The sequence below is a fragment of the Epinephelus fuscoguttatus genome, linkage group LG15 (assembly GCF_011397635.1).
Source record: "Epinephelus fuscoguttatus linkage group LG15, E.fuscoguttatus.final_Chr_v1".
Lineage (NCBI taxonomy): Eukaryota > Metazoa > Chordata > Actinopteri > Perciformes > Serranidae > Epinephelus > Epinephelus fuscoguttatus.
The window spans coordinates 12,730,144-12,749,095 of NC_064766.1; the positions used below are offsets into that span (position 1 = coordinate 12,730,144).

The window sequence follows — 18,952 nt, forward strand, 5'->3', positions numbered from 1 at the left end:
CGGCTAGTCAGTCCTTCGGCGATTCTCTCGTAAGTCGGCCCGTCCTTCACCGTCCCCGTCATCTGACGGTTAATGGCCTTTTCGTTTGCGAGGGCAAGAAGGGCGCACAATTCCTTGTCTCCACATTTGCTCATCTTTACAGTGTCTGTCAGGTTTGAGTTTCCCTCTTGCTACTAGCTGCTTGCTAATTCCTGCTATCAGCTGTTTGCTGTTTATCCACCACTAGTGGCTCGCACGTGCCGCGTCATCAACAGCTCCTCCCACAAGTCTTCAACAGCCCCTCCTGTTGCCGAAGGCCACCTCTGTCTTTTTAAACTAAAAGGGTTCCGCCAATATGACTACCCTACGAGGCGCAAAATTTGGCACCTCGGATCAGCTCACCAATCCGGCTCTGTGTGTCTAAACGCTCACAACATTCGCAGAAAATCTAGCAGTGTAAAAGGAGCTATAGTGACACAAACACTTTCCAGCACATTTTTCAAGTGTGATTTTGAAAGATTTGGCACTGTGAAGTAAAGTTCAACTCACTGCTAAAACTGAATCTAAACACTCAAATGAATTAATTCTTATGATCATTATGAGTGGTCTACATAAGTCTTTGATTTGGGGCATAAATGTCATAGAAAATAGTCTTTGTGCTTTATTTATGCGTTGTTTACTCAGTGTTTATAAATTGTTGCATGTCACAAGTACCACAGATGCACACTCTGCTCCCCTCTGCTGTCCCTGTGCTATGAAACTATGGTATATCCCACCAAACATCAGCTTCTCATGAGTTAATAAAACCACCCATTAGAGTGTTTAAATGGTTTGCTTTAAAGAGTAAGTATTTTCTCAGCCCATCAAGGAACACATAAACCGTCAGTTTATCTCCAAAATTAAAAATCACCAAATTTGGAGATGTGTGGCTTTCATTGGATAGCAAAACTGCATATTTCTGCCAAGATGTTTTAGTTTAATCAACCTGTATTTGGCCTAATTTGAAATACAATTTACCACTATTGTTATTCTCTCGTTTAAATCTCCTCCTGAGACAGCGGCCTTAATCTGAACAACTGCTGAAGTGATTATAAACTGCAGACAGCAGATCCTCAGTGAGGATGTGAACGCCGACATTCAGGGAGACTGAACAGCTCCTGTTTGTGTTTAAGAACACAACAACAGTTTTCTTAAAGCCTGCGGTTATAATGAATGACACTGCATTAATGCAGTGCGGTGAGTTTTTAGCAGCTCTTAAAAGCGTCTGATAATCACATTTTTATCTTTATTTAGCCAGGAAAGGTGTGCTGAACAAGCGAGCTCTAATTAATAACATACAGCGACTCCTGGGAGATACGGTGCAGTGCTCTGCTGCTTACAGGATTTTAGAAACACTGAGATGATGAGTCTAACCTCCACCTGTGTGTCCTTGCCTGCCTAAGAAAGTCAAGTTTGTAAAAAACAAAACAAAACAAAAAACACATTTCATTTTGAAGAACAGTGAATTTTCGGCACAGAGCTTTTATGTTGAAGTGTCGTTTCCTGTTATAGAGTGAGTGACTAATGGACAGCTACTTGACAGAGACAGCAAACTAGCTCAACAACATGGCCAAACACAAGTATGACACTTAACATATTAAACTGTGTGTACCTTGAACTACATATAATGAATAATAATCTGGACCCTGTGGCTGGACCAGTTGAGAACCACTGATCTAAATGTTGTTTTAAAGTCTAAAGCTAAACTTCTGCTACACTCGAGATCACCTACTGCCTTTAAAGGGGATGGGAACTGCGGAATCAATACTTAAATACTCACAATCTATTCATTTGATGTTGATTACTGTAGAAAAATATAATGGAAAATTCTGTCAATACAAAAGTGGGTGGCTGCATCACTGTGCCAAAACAACCCTGACATATTTAGCTGCCCGTGTCACATGGCTGTGGAAACCTTAATGACATCAGAACCTAGAGCACATCAGACATGTGAGAGAATGGCAGAAAGGAAGGGTGGCATGATGTGGAGCCACTTTTCACCTGTATGAAAATACATGATGCTCCATTTGTGACAATACTGTGGCACACAGCAGCGACACAAGTAACCTCTTCAAACATTTGAAAAACATGAACACACCCTGAAAGTTATAAGGAGGCTGAACAAAAACAAGATGATGCCCGTAATAAATTTGTATAAATTTGATATTATTGTTGGTATGTGTCATGTGATCTTCCTTTAAGCATGTTGAGCTTTTTTTCTAAAAATGTCTGTTATCTTACATATCACATACCCATTTAGGAAATGATCAGTAATGGTAACTTTAAAACTGCAATAAAAAGTATTAGTATCACATCAAATTTTACACCTTACACCTTACAGTGGTTCCCAACTGGTGGACCATGGTCCAAAAGTGGGTTGTGCGTCCACTTTAAATGGACGACAAGTGACTTGCAAACACGTTAAGTTTGTAAAAAGCACACTTTATTTTGAAGCACAGTGAAATTCGGGCATAGAGCTTTTATTTTACAGTGTCGTTTCCTGCTGCAGAGTGCGCAAATAATGAACAGCTACTTGATAGAGACCGCAAAGTAACTCTACGACATCGCCAAACACAAGTATGACACCTCATATATTTAACTGTGTAGACCTTGAAGGAATGACTAAGGAGAAATCTGGACCCTGTGGTTGGACCAGTTGGGAACAACTGAATTAAGCTGGTGCGGCTTCTGTATTGATGTGGGTACCCATCATGGTGAAGAGGCAGCTGAGCCGGAAGGCGAAGCTTTCGATTTAGTGGTCCACCTACGTCCCAACCCTCACCTATGGTCATGAGCTCTGGTAGTGACCGAAAGAATGAGATTGCGGATACAAGTGGCCGAAATGAGTTTCCTCCGTGGGGTGGCTGAGCTCAGGCTTAGGTGGTTTGGGCATCTGACTAGAATGCCTCCTGGGCGCCTCCCACTGGAGGTGTCCTGGGCATGTCCCACTGGTAGGAGGCCCTAGGGTAGACCCAGGACACGCTGGAGGGATTACATATCTCGTCTGGCCTGGGAACACCTTGCGGTCCTCCAGGAGGGGCTGGAAAGTGTTGCTGGGGAGAAGGGCGTTTGGGGTGCTTTGCTCAGCCTGCTGCCCTGCGACCTGGCCCTGGATAAGTGGATGAAAATTGATGGATGGATGAATTCAAAAAACTTTGGTATCACCCATCTGTAGTCCTGAACCAGACTGTCTTGGCTCCTCCAAGCTTCTGAACAGTGGCAGATCTTTCTATACGGGCCCCCTAGGGTGCCATCCAGAGGGGGCATTGGGGTTGGTGGAAAAAAAATTTGAACATCTAGAGTGAAGTGTGTGTATGTGGAGTGTATTGTGTATTGTTTGATAGTTGTTATCATTGCTTGTTGGCAACGTTTCTTTCCTTTTGTGTGTGTGTGTGTGTGTGTGTGTGTGTGTGTGTTGGAAGGTGTGCTAAAGCTGCACATCTTCAGTTTACAGTGTAAAGGCAACACAGTACCTAATCAATGGAATAAAACTTGATAAATGCATAAACAGTTCTTTATTGTGTTAAAGGTGATTTTTCTTCTTGTGCGGTCAGCAGTTACCTCTCTGGCCATGTGTTCAGCATTTCTCAGTATGTAATATCATCCCATCATGTGAATCTAAATAAAACCTAATGCTCTGCTATGATACTTCATCAGCATGGCAGAGAGGCCTATTGATTCTTTAGGTAAAAATGGATAAGGGGACGAAATCCATTGTGGGTCATTTAAAACATATCAGATGATGTGTCAGATCTAAGGACACTTTATATATATTATGGGCTGATCACTATAGACACAGTGCAAGTGGATTGAGTATTTAAGTGGAGGAAAACCTGAACTATACACAGTAGAAACTGCTGTATTTTGTAGTTGTAGGCTAGTGTATTGACACAGTGGTAATTTATTTTCCTTCTTTTGACTCCCTATGTTTTTCTTTCCAATAACTTCTGGCCCAGGCACTAAAGATGAAAGTTATCTTAAGCTAACTCATGCAATATACAGTAGTTCATCTTAAGTGAATAAATAAAAATTCAATCCTTTTTTATTCAGACTTTGCAAAGTAGCCTTTATGACTTGTTGAAACATGGAATAATACTTGAGTTCATCATCTGTATCTCTACATTAAATAACGTCTAATCAATGAGAGTTCAGTTATATAACCCTAAAGTTAAATCTGTTTTGTTACAAGTTTCATTTTTGGCAAATTAATCTCGTGATTCATTGGTCAAACGAAACAAAGGAAATTCAATTGCATGTTTTACATAAAAAAATATCCAGCATGCACTTTCAAACCGGAATATTTTGGCCATTGCATCATCAAACCAACCAAAACCCGATGTGTGATCCGACTGATGAACATATTCGGTCAGTGGGACAAACTATCAAATGATCAGCCAAGAAGGAACGAAGGCATCCTTTCCTGTATCCTTCCCTCATCGTTTTGACAAAGCTCCGATGTGGACTCGCCTGCTCGGTGGACACTGCCCACACCTTGTACCAGGCTCACACGCCGGCAGCAGTTTGCGTGCGCAGTTCTCTTGCTCGCATGCGTCGGGAGCGCACAGAGGGCGCACCGGTGTCAGTTTTGCTCCAGCCCCCTTGTAGCGGTCGGTCGGTCGCTGCTGGGTTGCGCGCAGTGGCGTCTGGCAGCAGGAATTTGGGGAGTGGAAATTCCGCTGTTACTTTCACGGCTCGCCTCGTATTCCTGACATTTCTGCTGTGACGGTCAGTCAGTCGCTGCGAGCGGAGAGAGGCGGATAAAGAGCTGAACTGAAATAAGGAGTAAAGATCTGGAGAGCAGCGCTCCGATGTTCCCCGCGGTTGGTTTTCACTGAATACCCTTAACTACTGATTTCTCCTTTTTTGAATTTTTTCCTCTTGGAAGTACGTGTATCGATCCTGTTTGGTATCACAAGTGAGAGGTTTGATACAGAATCGAGGGCGCACAGCTGCCACTTCTGGCGAGCGGATTTTTCCTCTTGATTCCTCGTCTTGTTTTCTGCTTTTGGATTATTTTTTCCTTTTTCCAGGAGATGGCAACTTGTTCCCCGACAGACGCGGGGATCTGGTGCTGAGGCTCGCAGGATGCTGGGGACCCTACAACAACCAGATCTCTTACTTTGAGACAATCTTCGCTTAATTTTCTCTTTTGGACGTAACCCACCTGGACCTTTCCCCTCTGCCTTCCGTTTGTCTTTATTTTATTTCACAGAATGTCTGTGTTGTACAATCTGAGGATGCCTAGTGGATTGCTATTGTTCCTTTTCACCCAAGTCATCTTGGTTGCTTCGTTGACTCAGACTGGTAGGTGTTGACTGCTTGTATGAATACATGTGGCTTGACAACAGGCAGCTTGGCTGAACATTGATCCATTTTGCATCATTTTTGCACCATTGTTGCCTCTCACCTGTTATGCCTCGGGTATCCCTGCGAGAGCACGTCAGCAGCAGTTCAGTTAATACCATGCTAATACCGTGTGTACTGTAATTACCCTGATAGATGACATTAAAATACACCAAAACCGGATTTTGACCGGAGTTTTTCTCAATACCAAAAGATGCACAAACTACTCACAGTTACAACTATCTGACAATTTACTATCACAGACACACAAGTAGTCGTAATGTTAAGATTTCCTTATTATAATGGGAATATTACGCATTTCATGTGAAGGTCTGTTCGCGCTTCAGCCAGCCAAAGACGCATTTTTGGAGCTTTTGCGCGCGTTGCCACTGAAGCTTGACACAGGCTACTAGCAATTTCATAAATCATTCATTGAGAAAATTAAATTTAATCAGGCTGCCTGTTTGCGAGAGAAGCAGCAGCCAGCCAGCCCACCTCACCTTCATGTGCGTAATCACACCTTATGGCAGGCACCTGACTTTATACCACACCTTTTATGACACAGTATAAGCGGGGAGTTTATCACCTCTCTGAGGCTGATATAAGGATGTGAATTTATAGTCACGATGTATGGAGGCGCAGAAATCAGTGCTTTCCAGTCAACATTTTTTTTAATCTACTGGTGGATATTAGGATTTATGATGATCCCCAGCTTGAGGTCTTAGCATCCTCACTGCTGCACTTTAATTCTTTACACTAAAATGTGCCATCAGTCAACATCTGAGTGCTCAGTGCCCAAAAAGTCCATTTCTCTCCACTGTCTGAACAACTTTCTGCCTTCTCTTGCGGCGCAGATAAATGCGGGGGGAATATAGAGATACACACGGCGGACTACCTGACCTCCCCGGGCTATCCCGGAGCCTACCCGCCCTCCCAGCAGTGCGTGTGGGTGATAACAGCCCCCGAGCCCGGCCAGAAGATCCTCATCAACTTCAATCCGCATTTTGATCTGGAGGACAGAGAGTGCAAGTAAGATTTCACTCCTCACTCTCCCTCTCTTCTCCCTCTCCCACCCTCTTTTTGCTCTCTCCTCAATCCTGCCTGGATACAGTGTGAAACTCTGCCACCTATTGGCCAAGGAGTTAAATCTGCTCTCAGGGAGCTGGAGGTACAAGGATGAGATACGGCACTGAGGCTACTGGAAATTACTTTAGGGGAAATGGTGTTTGATGGGTTTAGTAATTCATACTTGATAAGGAGGGAGGATGTCTTATGGCTTTTGTCTCTGCGTGGGTTTTTGGCAGGAACTTAGAGGAGAGTAAACCCAATGAAACTCTGTGTGCAGTGGCTTTTTATTGATGGAGAGTAAACCCAATGAAACTCTGTGTGCAGTGGCTTTTTATTGATGGAGTTCAGTTTGCTCAATGCAGGAAAAGAGAAATGGTGTTTACTTTTCATTTGGTGGCAGAGTCTACCTGTTTGTATTTGGGGGAGGAATAGAGTTTGCGGGGCTCTTTTGTTTGCAGGAAGAGAACATCGAGGATCTAATTTAATTTTACAAATTGTTGGAAGTGCTGCTGTCAGGTTTTTGGAAGTTTGAGGACGCTGGAAAGACACATTTAATTTTGTCAAAAGTCCTCTGCTCATTTCTTGTGTTTGTTGTGGATGACAAACATGTTCTCAGGTTACTATCTTTGGTTTTGAGATTGTTGGTCAAACACAAGTGGTTTGATGATGTCACATCAGGCTCGGGAAACTTTGTAAACAACATTTTTGTTCACATAGAGAAATGATTTATTGATTGATTGAGAAAAGAATTGTCACAAGAATCGATAATGAAAGCAAACCTTGATGTAGTCCTGTTTCCCATCACTGGCTCATACGGCTCTGCACTGGCCAGACAACGCGTAGCTTTGGTTAAAAACTTTCTTACACAATATGTGTTTTCCACACAGACACTCCAACATGCATCACAAATCATTCCTGCACACATCTGATTGTGCTTTCCTGAGCATTACTCTACCAAACCTGTAAACAAGCACACACACACACACACACCCTTTGTGTCGTCTCTGTGACCCAGAGACACACACTCGATTGTGTGCGTCCACACAACAGCCCATGTGTTGCTCTCTTCCATAAATAAGCCAGTTTTTATGTCGACTCCTCTGTCTTTTTTAAAAGCTCCATAAACGGCTCCTGTGTAAATCATGGCCGGCTGTCCAGCGCCGTCTCACAGATGGGGTCCTCCAATACTATTGGATCATGTTTCACCACCGAGGGACTAATAAACCACGAGGACATTAGAACCACTCTGAACAGATAGTGGATATTGTGTGTTTTGCAGTGGATTACACACCTTCCGCAGTGTTGTAAGTTCAGGAAAGCTTTCCTCAGGAAAACCTCACTGAGCAGTGACCTTATTTTGTGTGGTTACCCAGGGAGCAGTATAAGTATGTAATAATGCAGTTTAACTACTTAATGAAATGCAATAAATCTTGGTAATAAAATTTTAGCAAGTGGTTGGCAGTGTAGTTCACCACCAACAGAGTATTATTGTCTGTTTAAATTACTTTTCCATAGGTTAATGTGCTGGAATACGGCAGCTGTAAAGTTAAATATTACAGTTTAATCAGGGTTTAACATGTGCTTAAACATTTTAGTGATATGTTCATATTCAGTGGGAGAGCAGATAGGCTTCTTACATCTGACAGGAGGCATAGTACGTGTAAATTGATCTCTTTATGCATCTGAAGAGGCTCTTTGTCAGAATACTCTTTTTCTATCTGATGGGACTGTTGACTCTGACTGCACGCGCCTGATTCCACTTCTTGCTAAGCGTGCGGTCAAGAGACACATTTCCACATTAAGACTGACACGTCTTTACTGCAACAGGATTCAAACCGGTGACTGTTCAACAGCCCGGCCACCCTGCAGCCACCTTAACATGTCATTTGGCTGTTTTCTTAGGGGCCTCCGTTTTGCTCGACTGGTTTCATTATTTGTTGTGTGAGTTTATGTTGGATGATGATGGGGTGCAGCTCATAGCTCTCTGACTTGGCAGGAGCAGTGTTGTTTTTGGGAACGAGTCAAGTGTTCGAAATATGCCCATTGAGGGTGGGGGGGCCTTAAGCCTTTGGCGAGACCGCAGCCCCACTTTAACATTTCTTGAGATGATATTTAAGAGTTTTATTTCTGTGTTTGATGTTACTGTGCTCAACTCTGAAATGTGATACTCCAGTCAGTGAAGGCATGATTGGAATCAGGAACAGAATATGATGTTTTACCATGACACTGAAGTCTCAGAGGTTGTGTATTGACATCTGCTGGTAGACTGGCCCTCAATACGGAGACACTCTGAAGATTCTGAATCCCTCCAGATCTGACCCTTGACCTGTAATATTTCTGCTCAGAGGAGTAACAGAACTGGGAATTTGTTCTTCAGGTCTACAGTAGAGCTAGAATTACTACTCCTCAATGAATTGATTAGTCAGTCAAAAGAAAATTAATCTTCAATTAGTCAATTAATTGTTTGTTAAGCCAACATGTCAGAAAATATCTGGTTCTAGCTTCTCCAGTGTGAGTTTTTTGTGTGTGTTTCTCTGTTTTATATCATTGTAACCTGAATGTTTTGGGGTTTTGTACTGCTGCTTGGACAAAACAAGACCTTCGAAGATGTCACTTTGTAAGATGTTGATATCTATTCTGAGATTTCCTTTGACACAAGCCAAGCCAAACTATTCATCAAATAATTGAGAATGTAATTGTCATATTAATCAGTAATGAAAACTGATGATGATACAGCCATTCCTGACTTAAAGGAGCTATATGTAAGAAATCTAAAGCAAATAGTTGTAAAATCCTCCTAATATGTCACAGAGACTAAGGAATAATGTTCATATAACATACTGATCTCACCGACAACAGTAATACAGCCTGAATATTTGCATTTAAAAAAATATTTTACAGTCCGCAAATCATGTTTATGTTTTGAATTTGTGTTTTGGCCTGTGTCGCCACCCACCGCCGTCTACCAGTCACACAGTCAGTAGAGTCTCAGCATCAGTTACAGTTACGACTGAGCTACAGCAGCACGGCAAGCAGCATTAGCAGTGTCCCGGTACATAGCATTAGCAGCCGGCTCCTCCTCTGCTGTATCCCGGCAGCAGCAGAGAAGCCGGACTTACTCAAACGGTCTGCTGGAAAACCGAAGATCAAGGACGTGGTGATGAGGCCCTGCCACGGCAGCCGCCCGTGGGCAAACAAATCAGTCTCCAGCGTGCCGCTGTCCAGCAACCTGGAATCTGTGGGGGGGGAGGGGCGGACATGACTCGTGGCAGTATTTTGAATTTGAGTGCAGTAACCGTTTTGGCCACATTCTTACATACAGAGCCTTTAAAATGAATGCAAGCCAGGACTGTAAAAAAATTTTGGGAGCCGGGGCTATGGCCCTTGCCATACTTACTTCTCCCCTACTTCAGACCCTCTTGCTTGGACCACACCCATCTATGACTCAACCTTTATTTTAATCTCAACTACAAACCTTTAAAGTTTTGTGACTCAGTGTTGCACAGTTGTGTCATTACCATGCTAAAAAAAATCTGTCCACAAACATGTAAACACCTCGCAAAATACTCAAAATGGCTTCTGTGATTGGTGTCACGCCACGAAGACGCACACAAAGAGACTCTTGACACTGATTGATAATAATCACTGGTTGCAGCCCGTTATGTATTGTGTGAGGTTCAGTAAGTTTGAGTGAAACTCACAAATTTTTGGATTAGATATAAATGTCAGAATATAGTGAAAAATGACCATCACAATTTTCCACAGCACAAGGTGACGTCTTCAGATCACGATTTTTTTTACAAACCAATAGTCCAAAACCCAAACAAATTATATTAACAATCAGAATAAAAGCAGCAAATCCACATATTTGAGAAGAAACCAGCAAATGTTTGGTATATTTTCCCTTTTTTGTCCAATAACATGAATGACTCTTCAAAATTTGTGTTGAATACTTGTAAACTAACCAGCTTATTCTTTCAGCTCTAGATCGATATTAATATATAAATCAATATAATATAAATATGTACTGAGTTTAGCTTTGCTCTCATCCATTAACCCTTAAAGTAAATGAGCTTGTCGGGGTTCAGTGTCTTTAGGGAAATCAAGCCAGCGGCCCTTAACTTCCTGGACAGTTTCAATAGTACTCTACTATCCTACAGCTTTAATGAAAGAATATCCTCCCCTGTTTGAAATTTATTGTTGGAATGACACTCCCCCTCCTCCCTCATCAGATAGCCTGTCACTGCTTGCCCATTTCTCCCAGTCCCATAATTAAATTACTGGACCAAAATGGAACAAACACGATCCAGTGCTGTGAAATATGTCTGCAGTAACCAGCCAAACAAAGAAGCCATGGCACTGGCGTCCACAACCAAAGACAGGCTGCATTTCCGACATCTGTGTGACAAAATATCTCCCCGTGCACCCTCATGACCCAGGGTTTGTAATTATGATCCCTAATTACAGTGTTTTTAAAAATACATATTTTTCAGACGGGAATGTTAACTACAAGTGTGATTATGAAGGAGGAAACGTTTGTACTAAAATTAGATGATTCAGCAGTTGTCACCATATCATAAAAAAATAACAATATTTAAAAGATAGAGAAATAACACAAATGTGCTGGATCATAAATTTGCTGAAATTTTTTAAAAAATACTGTTAGCATCTTTGAGGATGAACTTTGAGGTTAAATGGATTAGTTTTTGGTTCACAAGGCCCTCAGAAGCTTCTGTAAAACAGACAGTCTGGGTGATAGTTCCAACGCCGACCTTTTACTTCCACAAACTCTCAAGTGACACAATCTGCGCTCAGTGAACAGACGTTGGTTTAGACGAGAACCAGTAACACTTTTGTTCAGACACACCAAGATCTCATCGGCTCTGCCTCCGTAGCCAATCTGGAGCGGCACCAGAACAAGTCTTGTCTCCCGTCCACGTCTGACATAGCGTGGCCGACAAAGTGAATCCCTGTGGAGCGCGGTAAAATAGAGCAGAGGCATGGGTAAGGAACATGCGTCGGTGGCGAGATAATTTGGGACATCTTTTTAGGAGTTGGCTGAACTGTTTCCTCCTACATGAGGCTGTACTGGCACAGTCCTCACCTCACACATACACCACACACACATAACACACACACAAAGTGACCTAACTTTCTGTCACTTACACTTTGTACGCGGCGGCCTTTGATGTTGCGTCTTGGATTTGTGGGTTCATACTGGTCCAGAGGGTTACTGAATGTTTTCATGCGTATGAAAATGATGTGAATCATATGTTATGGCCTTTACAGTCACCAGATCTCAATCCAACTGAACCACTATGATATATAAGTGGGTACAGCAAAGACATTACAACACTTCATCACAGAAGAACTGCAATGTCTTAACCATCCCATGACGCTAAATCCTGCGTAAAAGGAGTTTCTTAGGGAGTATTTTGTCTTTAGGCCCTCTCCTCCCAGAAGCACATTTTATATTTGCTGCACCCTGACCCTCAGAGAAATAGAGGGAGACTATACATTGCGATGAAAGGCACAGTTGTTCCTTGGTACATGTCCTGGTTAGAGGGTCAAAGTCCACAATTAGTCAGAAAAAAAGGTGTCCTCAAGCAAAGTCGCAGTCACAGGACCGACATCCAACAGCCTGGAGTTGTCACATGAATGGAAACACATACTTGGAAGGCATTTGCGTGGGTCTGTGTGTGTGTGTGTATGCGTGGGGGCTGTGTTGTTTACAAAGTCAGTCGTGAATTTTCTTTTTCAATTACTTCTTGAGAGTTGATCTCACTTGGCTGATCATGAACAAATCAAGCATTGTTGAAGTATTTGAATTATGCAGCACTTCAGTTACGGTATGGTAAAATGATGGATGAATAGATTGTTGGACGATAACAGGTGGATGGATGGATGAATACAAAGACAGGTAGGTGGATGGAAGGTAGGACTTATTGTGGATGATAGATGGAAGAATGGCAGGACAGATGAATGAATCAACAGATGGCTAGAAGGATGGTGGAATAGATGGATGGATGGATCAACTGATGAAACGACAAACAGATGGATGACTGGATGAATTGCTGGACGAAGGATGAAATCAATAATTGGATCATGGATGGTAAGATTTTGGGGTGAATGGATATATCGCTGAATGAATTTTATTGCTGGGCAATAGATGAATAAATTGGATGGATGATGAATGGATGAACCCCAGGATAGATGGATTGCTAGATGATTAATGGAGCTATGGTGGGACATATAAATGAATCAAGAGATGGCTGGAAGGACTGTGCAACGAACGAATTGTTGCATGATAATGGATGAATGATTGGGTGAATTTTTGGATGACGGGTAGAATGATGGCCGAATGGTGGGCGGACTCAGAGACTGATGGGCGAACAGATGAGGAATGGATGTGTTGTTGAGTGATAGATGGAGGAGTAGCAGGACAGATGTATGAATCATCAGATGGCTGGAAGGATAGCGGGATGGAAGGACGGCCCGGTGAATGAATAGACGTACAATTGGATAAACTTTAATTCCCACATTCTTGATGACCTCCTCTTGTGAAAGTGCACGCAAGCAACTCTGCCGTCAGTTGTTTAGTCTTGTGTTTATACCACAGCTCAAATATTCTGATGAATCTCAGCCTTTATGTGGCTTTACACTGAGGCTTTATTCCACCAGCGGTCCTTTGCTCAGCATTTAGTCTGACTTTGCCAGATTCAAAGAAAATAAAAGCGTCCCTCCCAGATGGTTGTATTTTTCAGTTCCACAGCCGCCACACAAAACAGGAGACTAAATGTGCTGCTGTCACAGATCGGTTAGCCTGTGGCTCGCTCCCAAAGAAACTTAAGGCGTGAGCCTTTAAAAATAATTTGGTTGTTTGTTCTGTGTTTTGCAGCGATGTGTTCCTTGTATTTGTCACTTTGAAGTAGAAAACAGCCGTGAGAATTAGGTCAATGACAGATGGATATTTTTTATTTTCTTGTTTGTAGTCTGAATAAGCAATTGTCCTGTCTTATGTAATGTCATTCCCATTTTTTCCATCTGTATTGTACAGAAAATATTCACAAAAACATGATTAGCCTTTTAGTTCTTTTTGGTTCCACAGTGATTTAAAAATTAAAAATAGAGGTATTACCAATTTGTGCTGGAGAGATGAAAATATTCACAGGGTTTAAATAGATAAAAGAACACAGACCAACAGATCTATAGATCAATATCCCTTTCATCATGCCATCTTTGCTTTCCAAAATTACTACATTCCCCGCGTTGCAATTGGGTCTCAGTCTGGGAGTCCCTCCTGCTGAGCTTAAAGTACTCAAACAGAGGACATCGGTTTAATCATTAAACCCCTCCTGGTTGTTCTGTGTGATCCACACAGAGCTTGAAATATTAAAGGAATGAGAGAACAAAACACAAAAACTGGAAGATGAAGAGGAAAGAGAGGGGTGGAGAGGGAGTAGAAGGGTACAGACAGACTCAGAGATAGAGGGCTGCAGGCTGGTTGGCATGGTCAGTCTCATCCTGACCTCAGTGACAGACCTCTCGCTGTCTCTCTTCCTCCTGCACCCTCAGGCTGTTCTGTCGCTTTTTTTCATCCCGTCACCTCCTGCACCATCACTTTCTCTCCCTCTCTGTCCTCACACTCTCCTCTCTCTTGCTCTGAACTCCGTGTGCACTCGTCATGATTTCGTCTCATTTTTCCCCTCCGCTCGCTCTCTCCCTCTCCGCCATTTGGATTAATAATGGTGAACTTTTCGCTTCGTTCAACCTCAACTCTCGGCTGTGTTTAATAAAAACTACACAGAAAATGATGGCTGAACAAATTGTATCTGCAGCTGCTGTTTCAGTGGTTTATATTTGAACCACATTATCAGCAAAGACTGTTTGAAACATTACTGATGTAAGACTTTACTTGAGAAAAGCTACTAAAGCTACACGGTAAAGATAAAGTAGTAACTGAAGCTTAGCATTCATGTCAAGTTGGGTTTTATGGCAACTTCTACTGAATGGAAGTCCAATATCAAGGCTGCTCTTCTTTAGGCTGACTCTGTATTGGTCTCTATCAACTTCTGAGGAAACTAAATGCATCTTTAGCTGTTAGATGCTCCACTGTGTGCACCAGATAGTCACTAACTTTGTCTGTTTTTGGTAGCATAATGTGGATTTTCAGAACTTTTTGGTTGAAGAATATAGCTGCTGGCTTCATCTGAATGTTGAACAGAGCCTGAGCCAAAAATGTGAGGCCTGAAGTGTTCTTGATGTAAAATTAGCAATCTCTAGCTAGCAAAGTTAAGCTACAGCTAGATGGATGGATGGATGGATGGATGGATGGATGGATGGATGGAGGAAGACTGTCATCTAGGTTTGGTTTAACTGTCAGTTATTTATGCAAAACTAGTAACAGTTACTTTTGATGAATTTTACAAGGTTGTAGTCCGATTGATCCAGCTTTAGTTGAATTCAGGTTGTAACATTGGGTGACCAAAATTCTACGTCAGGACAACGTGTAATGCTAATGTCAGTTTGATGTGAAATACTGACGACAGATGATGTTGAAATTTTGTCAATTTTAAATTGTGCTATCTGTGTCATCTTGACGTATGGAGTACAAAACCCAAAACAAAATGTCACTATGTAAACAATGTTAGATATTTAAAATATAAACAACCTGGTTTTCATTTCAACCAGAATGTAACATCTGATTTAAGACCCCAATGTCAAAGTCATATTGATGTCTGGTGCCAGCTGGGGAAGTATCGAAGACACAAAGACACTAAAAATACTGCTGATAAATGATAAACTGTTTCAGGTAAACTACACATCAAAGCAGTTTGAAAGTTTTATGATGCCTTTCCAATTATCACTGAACATGTAATATAACTTGATGGCGAAAATCAGATTTACAAAGTTCAGAATTTGACTACAAATTAATTTAATTTCTGGTTTCCACCATTATTAGATTAGAATAGGGTGCAAACATTGGCTGACTTTCACCAGCTGACTCTTGTCTCTCAGCAGCAAATATTTGTGTAATGGAAGGAAGGGTGAACTCTGAATCCTGCTATTGTTTCTCTTATGCAACTCTACATTGTTTGGATTTGCTTTTCTAAACAATTATAGCCACACACTCTGCGTCCCAACTGGCTCACATATGGAACACACACATGCACGCATACAGAGGCAAAATAAATAACACACACTGGAACATATTCTATATGCATGCATATACAAACAAAGAAATTGCAGACTAAAGTGCACACACACACCAACACAACAAAACCGACAAATTACTGTACGTGTAATCAGACCTATTGTGGATTCCCTGTTCATCAGTGAGTCGCACGTACACACACACACACACTCACACTTTTACACACAAATGAAAACACATGTCAGATTAGATCCTTAACGAGCAGATTAACGAGGAGAGAGTTCGACAGGGGGGAGAGGGGGAAACCCAGTTAGCAACGTCACACACACGCACAGCTGCAATCCCGGGATTTACAGGATGCGCTCGCTGATACACTCCAGATGTCCCAAAAGCAACACACACACACTCTCATGCGCAATAGGGGGGCATCGGAGTAAACAGTTGGATTTTACAGTGACGATAAAGCTTGTTTTGAACTATTTTCGGCTGTTATCTTGCATTAAAGCTCCACATATTTAAATCCACTGTGAGCGCTGGATGTACAGTAAGCATGAAAATGGGATGAGGAAACGGATGGATTGCTGGATTGGTTGGGTGAATACGTTTGGAGGATTTATCCAACGAGGCATAGGCATCTCATTTAATGTGATGATGGTGGGACATGGCTACTTTTAAATCTGCAGGTCTTAGGGAGTTTTCATGCTCAGGCTTCATCTGTACTGCAAGAAGCCTTTAGGAACACGGGTAGCAGCACTGTGCGCCATCTTCGCATTCCTGAAGGATTCCCTTTTTTTTTTGTTAAACACAAGTCCTGATCCCACATAAAAGCAAGGAAAATCCGTAAGGCTGTGGTGAATGGCGTGTCATCATGCAGCAGCGCCTTCAAAGGAGGAATTTCTAACAATGTAGGCATTCACCAGATGTGTATTTTCAGTGTGAAGCACGTTCTTGGGATAATACGTTTTTATACTTTCTGTATTTTTATGTACTCAATGACAAACATGACACTAATGCGACACCGTGATGATGTTGTTCGTCTTCAAGTTTGCAAAGCACTTGGCTTTTGCATTTGGTGTAGACTCAATGGGAAGCTACTTCAGACTGTTTTTCTGGAGCTACAGCAGCTTTCACACCTCAGCAAAGCTCTGGCGGAAAAAAAGCTTCAGGTCCAGGAAAACCTGTCCAATTGGCTGAGTGTGAAAATGACCTCACATGAACTTTAGTGTTTCTGAGAGTCCCCAAAGTCACAAGACACCAATAAATATTCTAGTAATCTACCAAATATGGATGACTGTGACTTGAATCCATTCATCTGGTTCACATATCTGCCTTCCTGTGAACTTAAAAGGCCTGTACAAACTCAATGTCACGCTTGGGACAGGTCACCGCCGGGATACAAGGGTCAGAGGTCGGTCAGGGGACCAAACTGTGTTTTGACCTTCCCCTCGGAGGATGAGTAGCCTGGGAGGCTTTGTCCTTTTTAAATATGCGCAACGGGAAACTCACCCCCATTGGAGCTAAAATGGCTGTTCACAAGCAGCATGGACAATAAAGTCTTTTTCTTCCGCAGCTTGTAGAGGAATGTGTTGTATCTGTCTGGGTAAAAACGCCCCAGGATGACCTCCCATTGAGACGTGTAGGTAGAAGATCCACACACACATATCTTGTGGGCGGAAGATAAACAGATTAAAATGTGTGGGAGGTACACACACACAAAGATATGCATGCACAACAAAAATGAAACAAATACATGCATGGACTCAACAGACATGAATGTATCCAGTCTGATGACCCAAATCTGTGTCATGAGCTCCGAGTTATTTTGGATCAGATTGCTGACTGAAGGAAACGCAGGAAATGGGTGTGTTAGTGTGTGTTGAGAGAAAAGTCATTAGCGTGTCACTACTAAAACATCATTTGTTCTGGTATTACATGCCAGCCCTTTAGTATAGTGCACACTGAGATGAATGATTTAGACAAGTATCCTTTAACCAGTAGTAGTAGCAGTAGTAGTAGTGGTGGTGGTGGTGGTGGTGGTGGTGTTTAACAGCAGCACATACAGCAAGAGGCAATTATCTTTTGAGAGTGAAGGTCTTTATTATGAGAAATCAAACTCTGGACTTTCACCTGAGAGACCTCTGTTTGTGTCCCATGTGATACCAAAAGTCAACTGCTAATATGTGTAGCACACTATCCTAGTGATTTAAGTCATGTACGTTACATTAGGTTAAAAAACAAATGTACTTTGTGTTCAACCAAACTATAATGTTTTTGTCTAAACCTAGCCACTTGCTTTTGTTGCCTAAACTTCTGACAACAGCAGTTTATTTTGAAAACACCCAAGGCATGTAACAAGCATGAATTGACACGCTGTCCCTGAGGCCAATTTGAGTTTCTTAGAATAGTGAAGGTGTGACTGGCTCTACCTTACTCTGCTTCTGATTGGCTTACCCTGACATTCTTAACCAATCTCAACCCTCTTGAATGAAACAAGTATGAGCCAGTCAGAGGGAAAGTAGGGCAGGTCATGCCTTTGCTATCGCGGGAAACCAAAATTTACATCCCTGAGCTTCTAAAACTGACGCTTGAGGGGCACTTAGAGCATCATAATTTGGCGTGTAGAGCAAGTGGCAGTATTTGACGAGTATGGAGTGAGAATGTGTTGGTGAAATGCACCCTTTGTAGTGTCAATGGAGTTATTCATAATTGCATTTAATGTTTCAGCTGGTCCTTGTGAGGCCATGTCCACTATACACTATATGATGTGTGATAGCTGAGTCAGTGAAAATGCATCATAACTTTGAATTTATTATGTTTTCTATGTACAATCTTAAAGTTATAGGAACCACAGCTGTCAGAAAATATAAAGTTGCACAAAATAGAAATGCTCTTGTAAAGTGTCAACACCTCAAAATGGTAACATAGCCTTTATGAGTTTTAACTTCCTGTATGACAAAAGTAGCTAATGTAATGTTTTCATTTTTTTTGCCTGTACATTTACTAATGTTAAAACTCCACTTTTAGCTTAATATATCAGAAATAGTCCGGTTTAGTCTACTTTTTGGGCACTGTTTCAAGTGACCAACCTCATTCTTTCACTGTGCTACAGTATTTAGCTTCAGTCTCCGATACTAGATGCCTTAAATCCATGTAAAACAGGTTATTTGGCTATAAAAGAATGTCATTATTGTTCAATATTGAAATAACTTTAATGTGACAATGAAATATATTTCAGACACTGCTGCAATATCTAGTTGTTAGCGCTTCCTTCTATCACTAATGATGCTAAAGTGTTAGCCTGGAGCTCCAAAATCAGTGATCCACAACAAACAGAAGAGTCATTGTGGTGTTTGTGTGTTTTCATGACTG

General features: G+C 41.8%; 1 protein-coding gene across 1 annotated transcript in view; it reads left to right on the forward strand.

The window, feature by feature from the left end:
- The first annotated feature begins 4,532 nt into the window (after window positions 1-4,532).
- Window positions 4,533-18,952, forward strand: part of LOC125901829 (neuropilin-1a-like) — a 98,509-nt gene continuing 84,089 nt past the window's right edge. Inside the window, exons 1-2 of the mRNA XM_049597768.1 lie at window positions 4,533-5,322; window positions 6,216-6,390. Coding sequence (XP_049453725.1) covers window positions 5,232-5,322; window positions 6,216-6,390 — 266 coding nt within the window. The 5' untranslated portion in view covers window positions 4,533-5,231. The remainder of the gene's footprint in view (window positions 5,323-6,215; window positions 6,391-18,952) is intronic.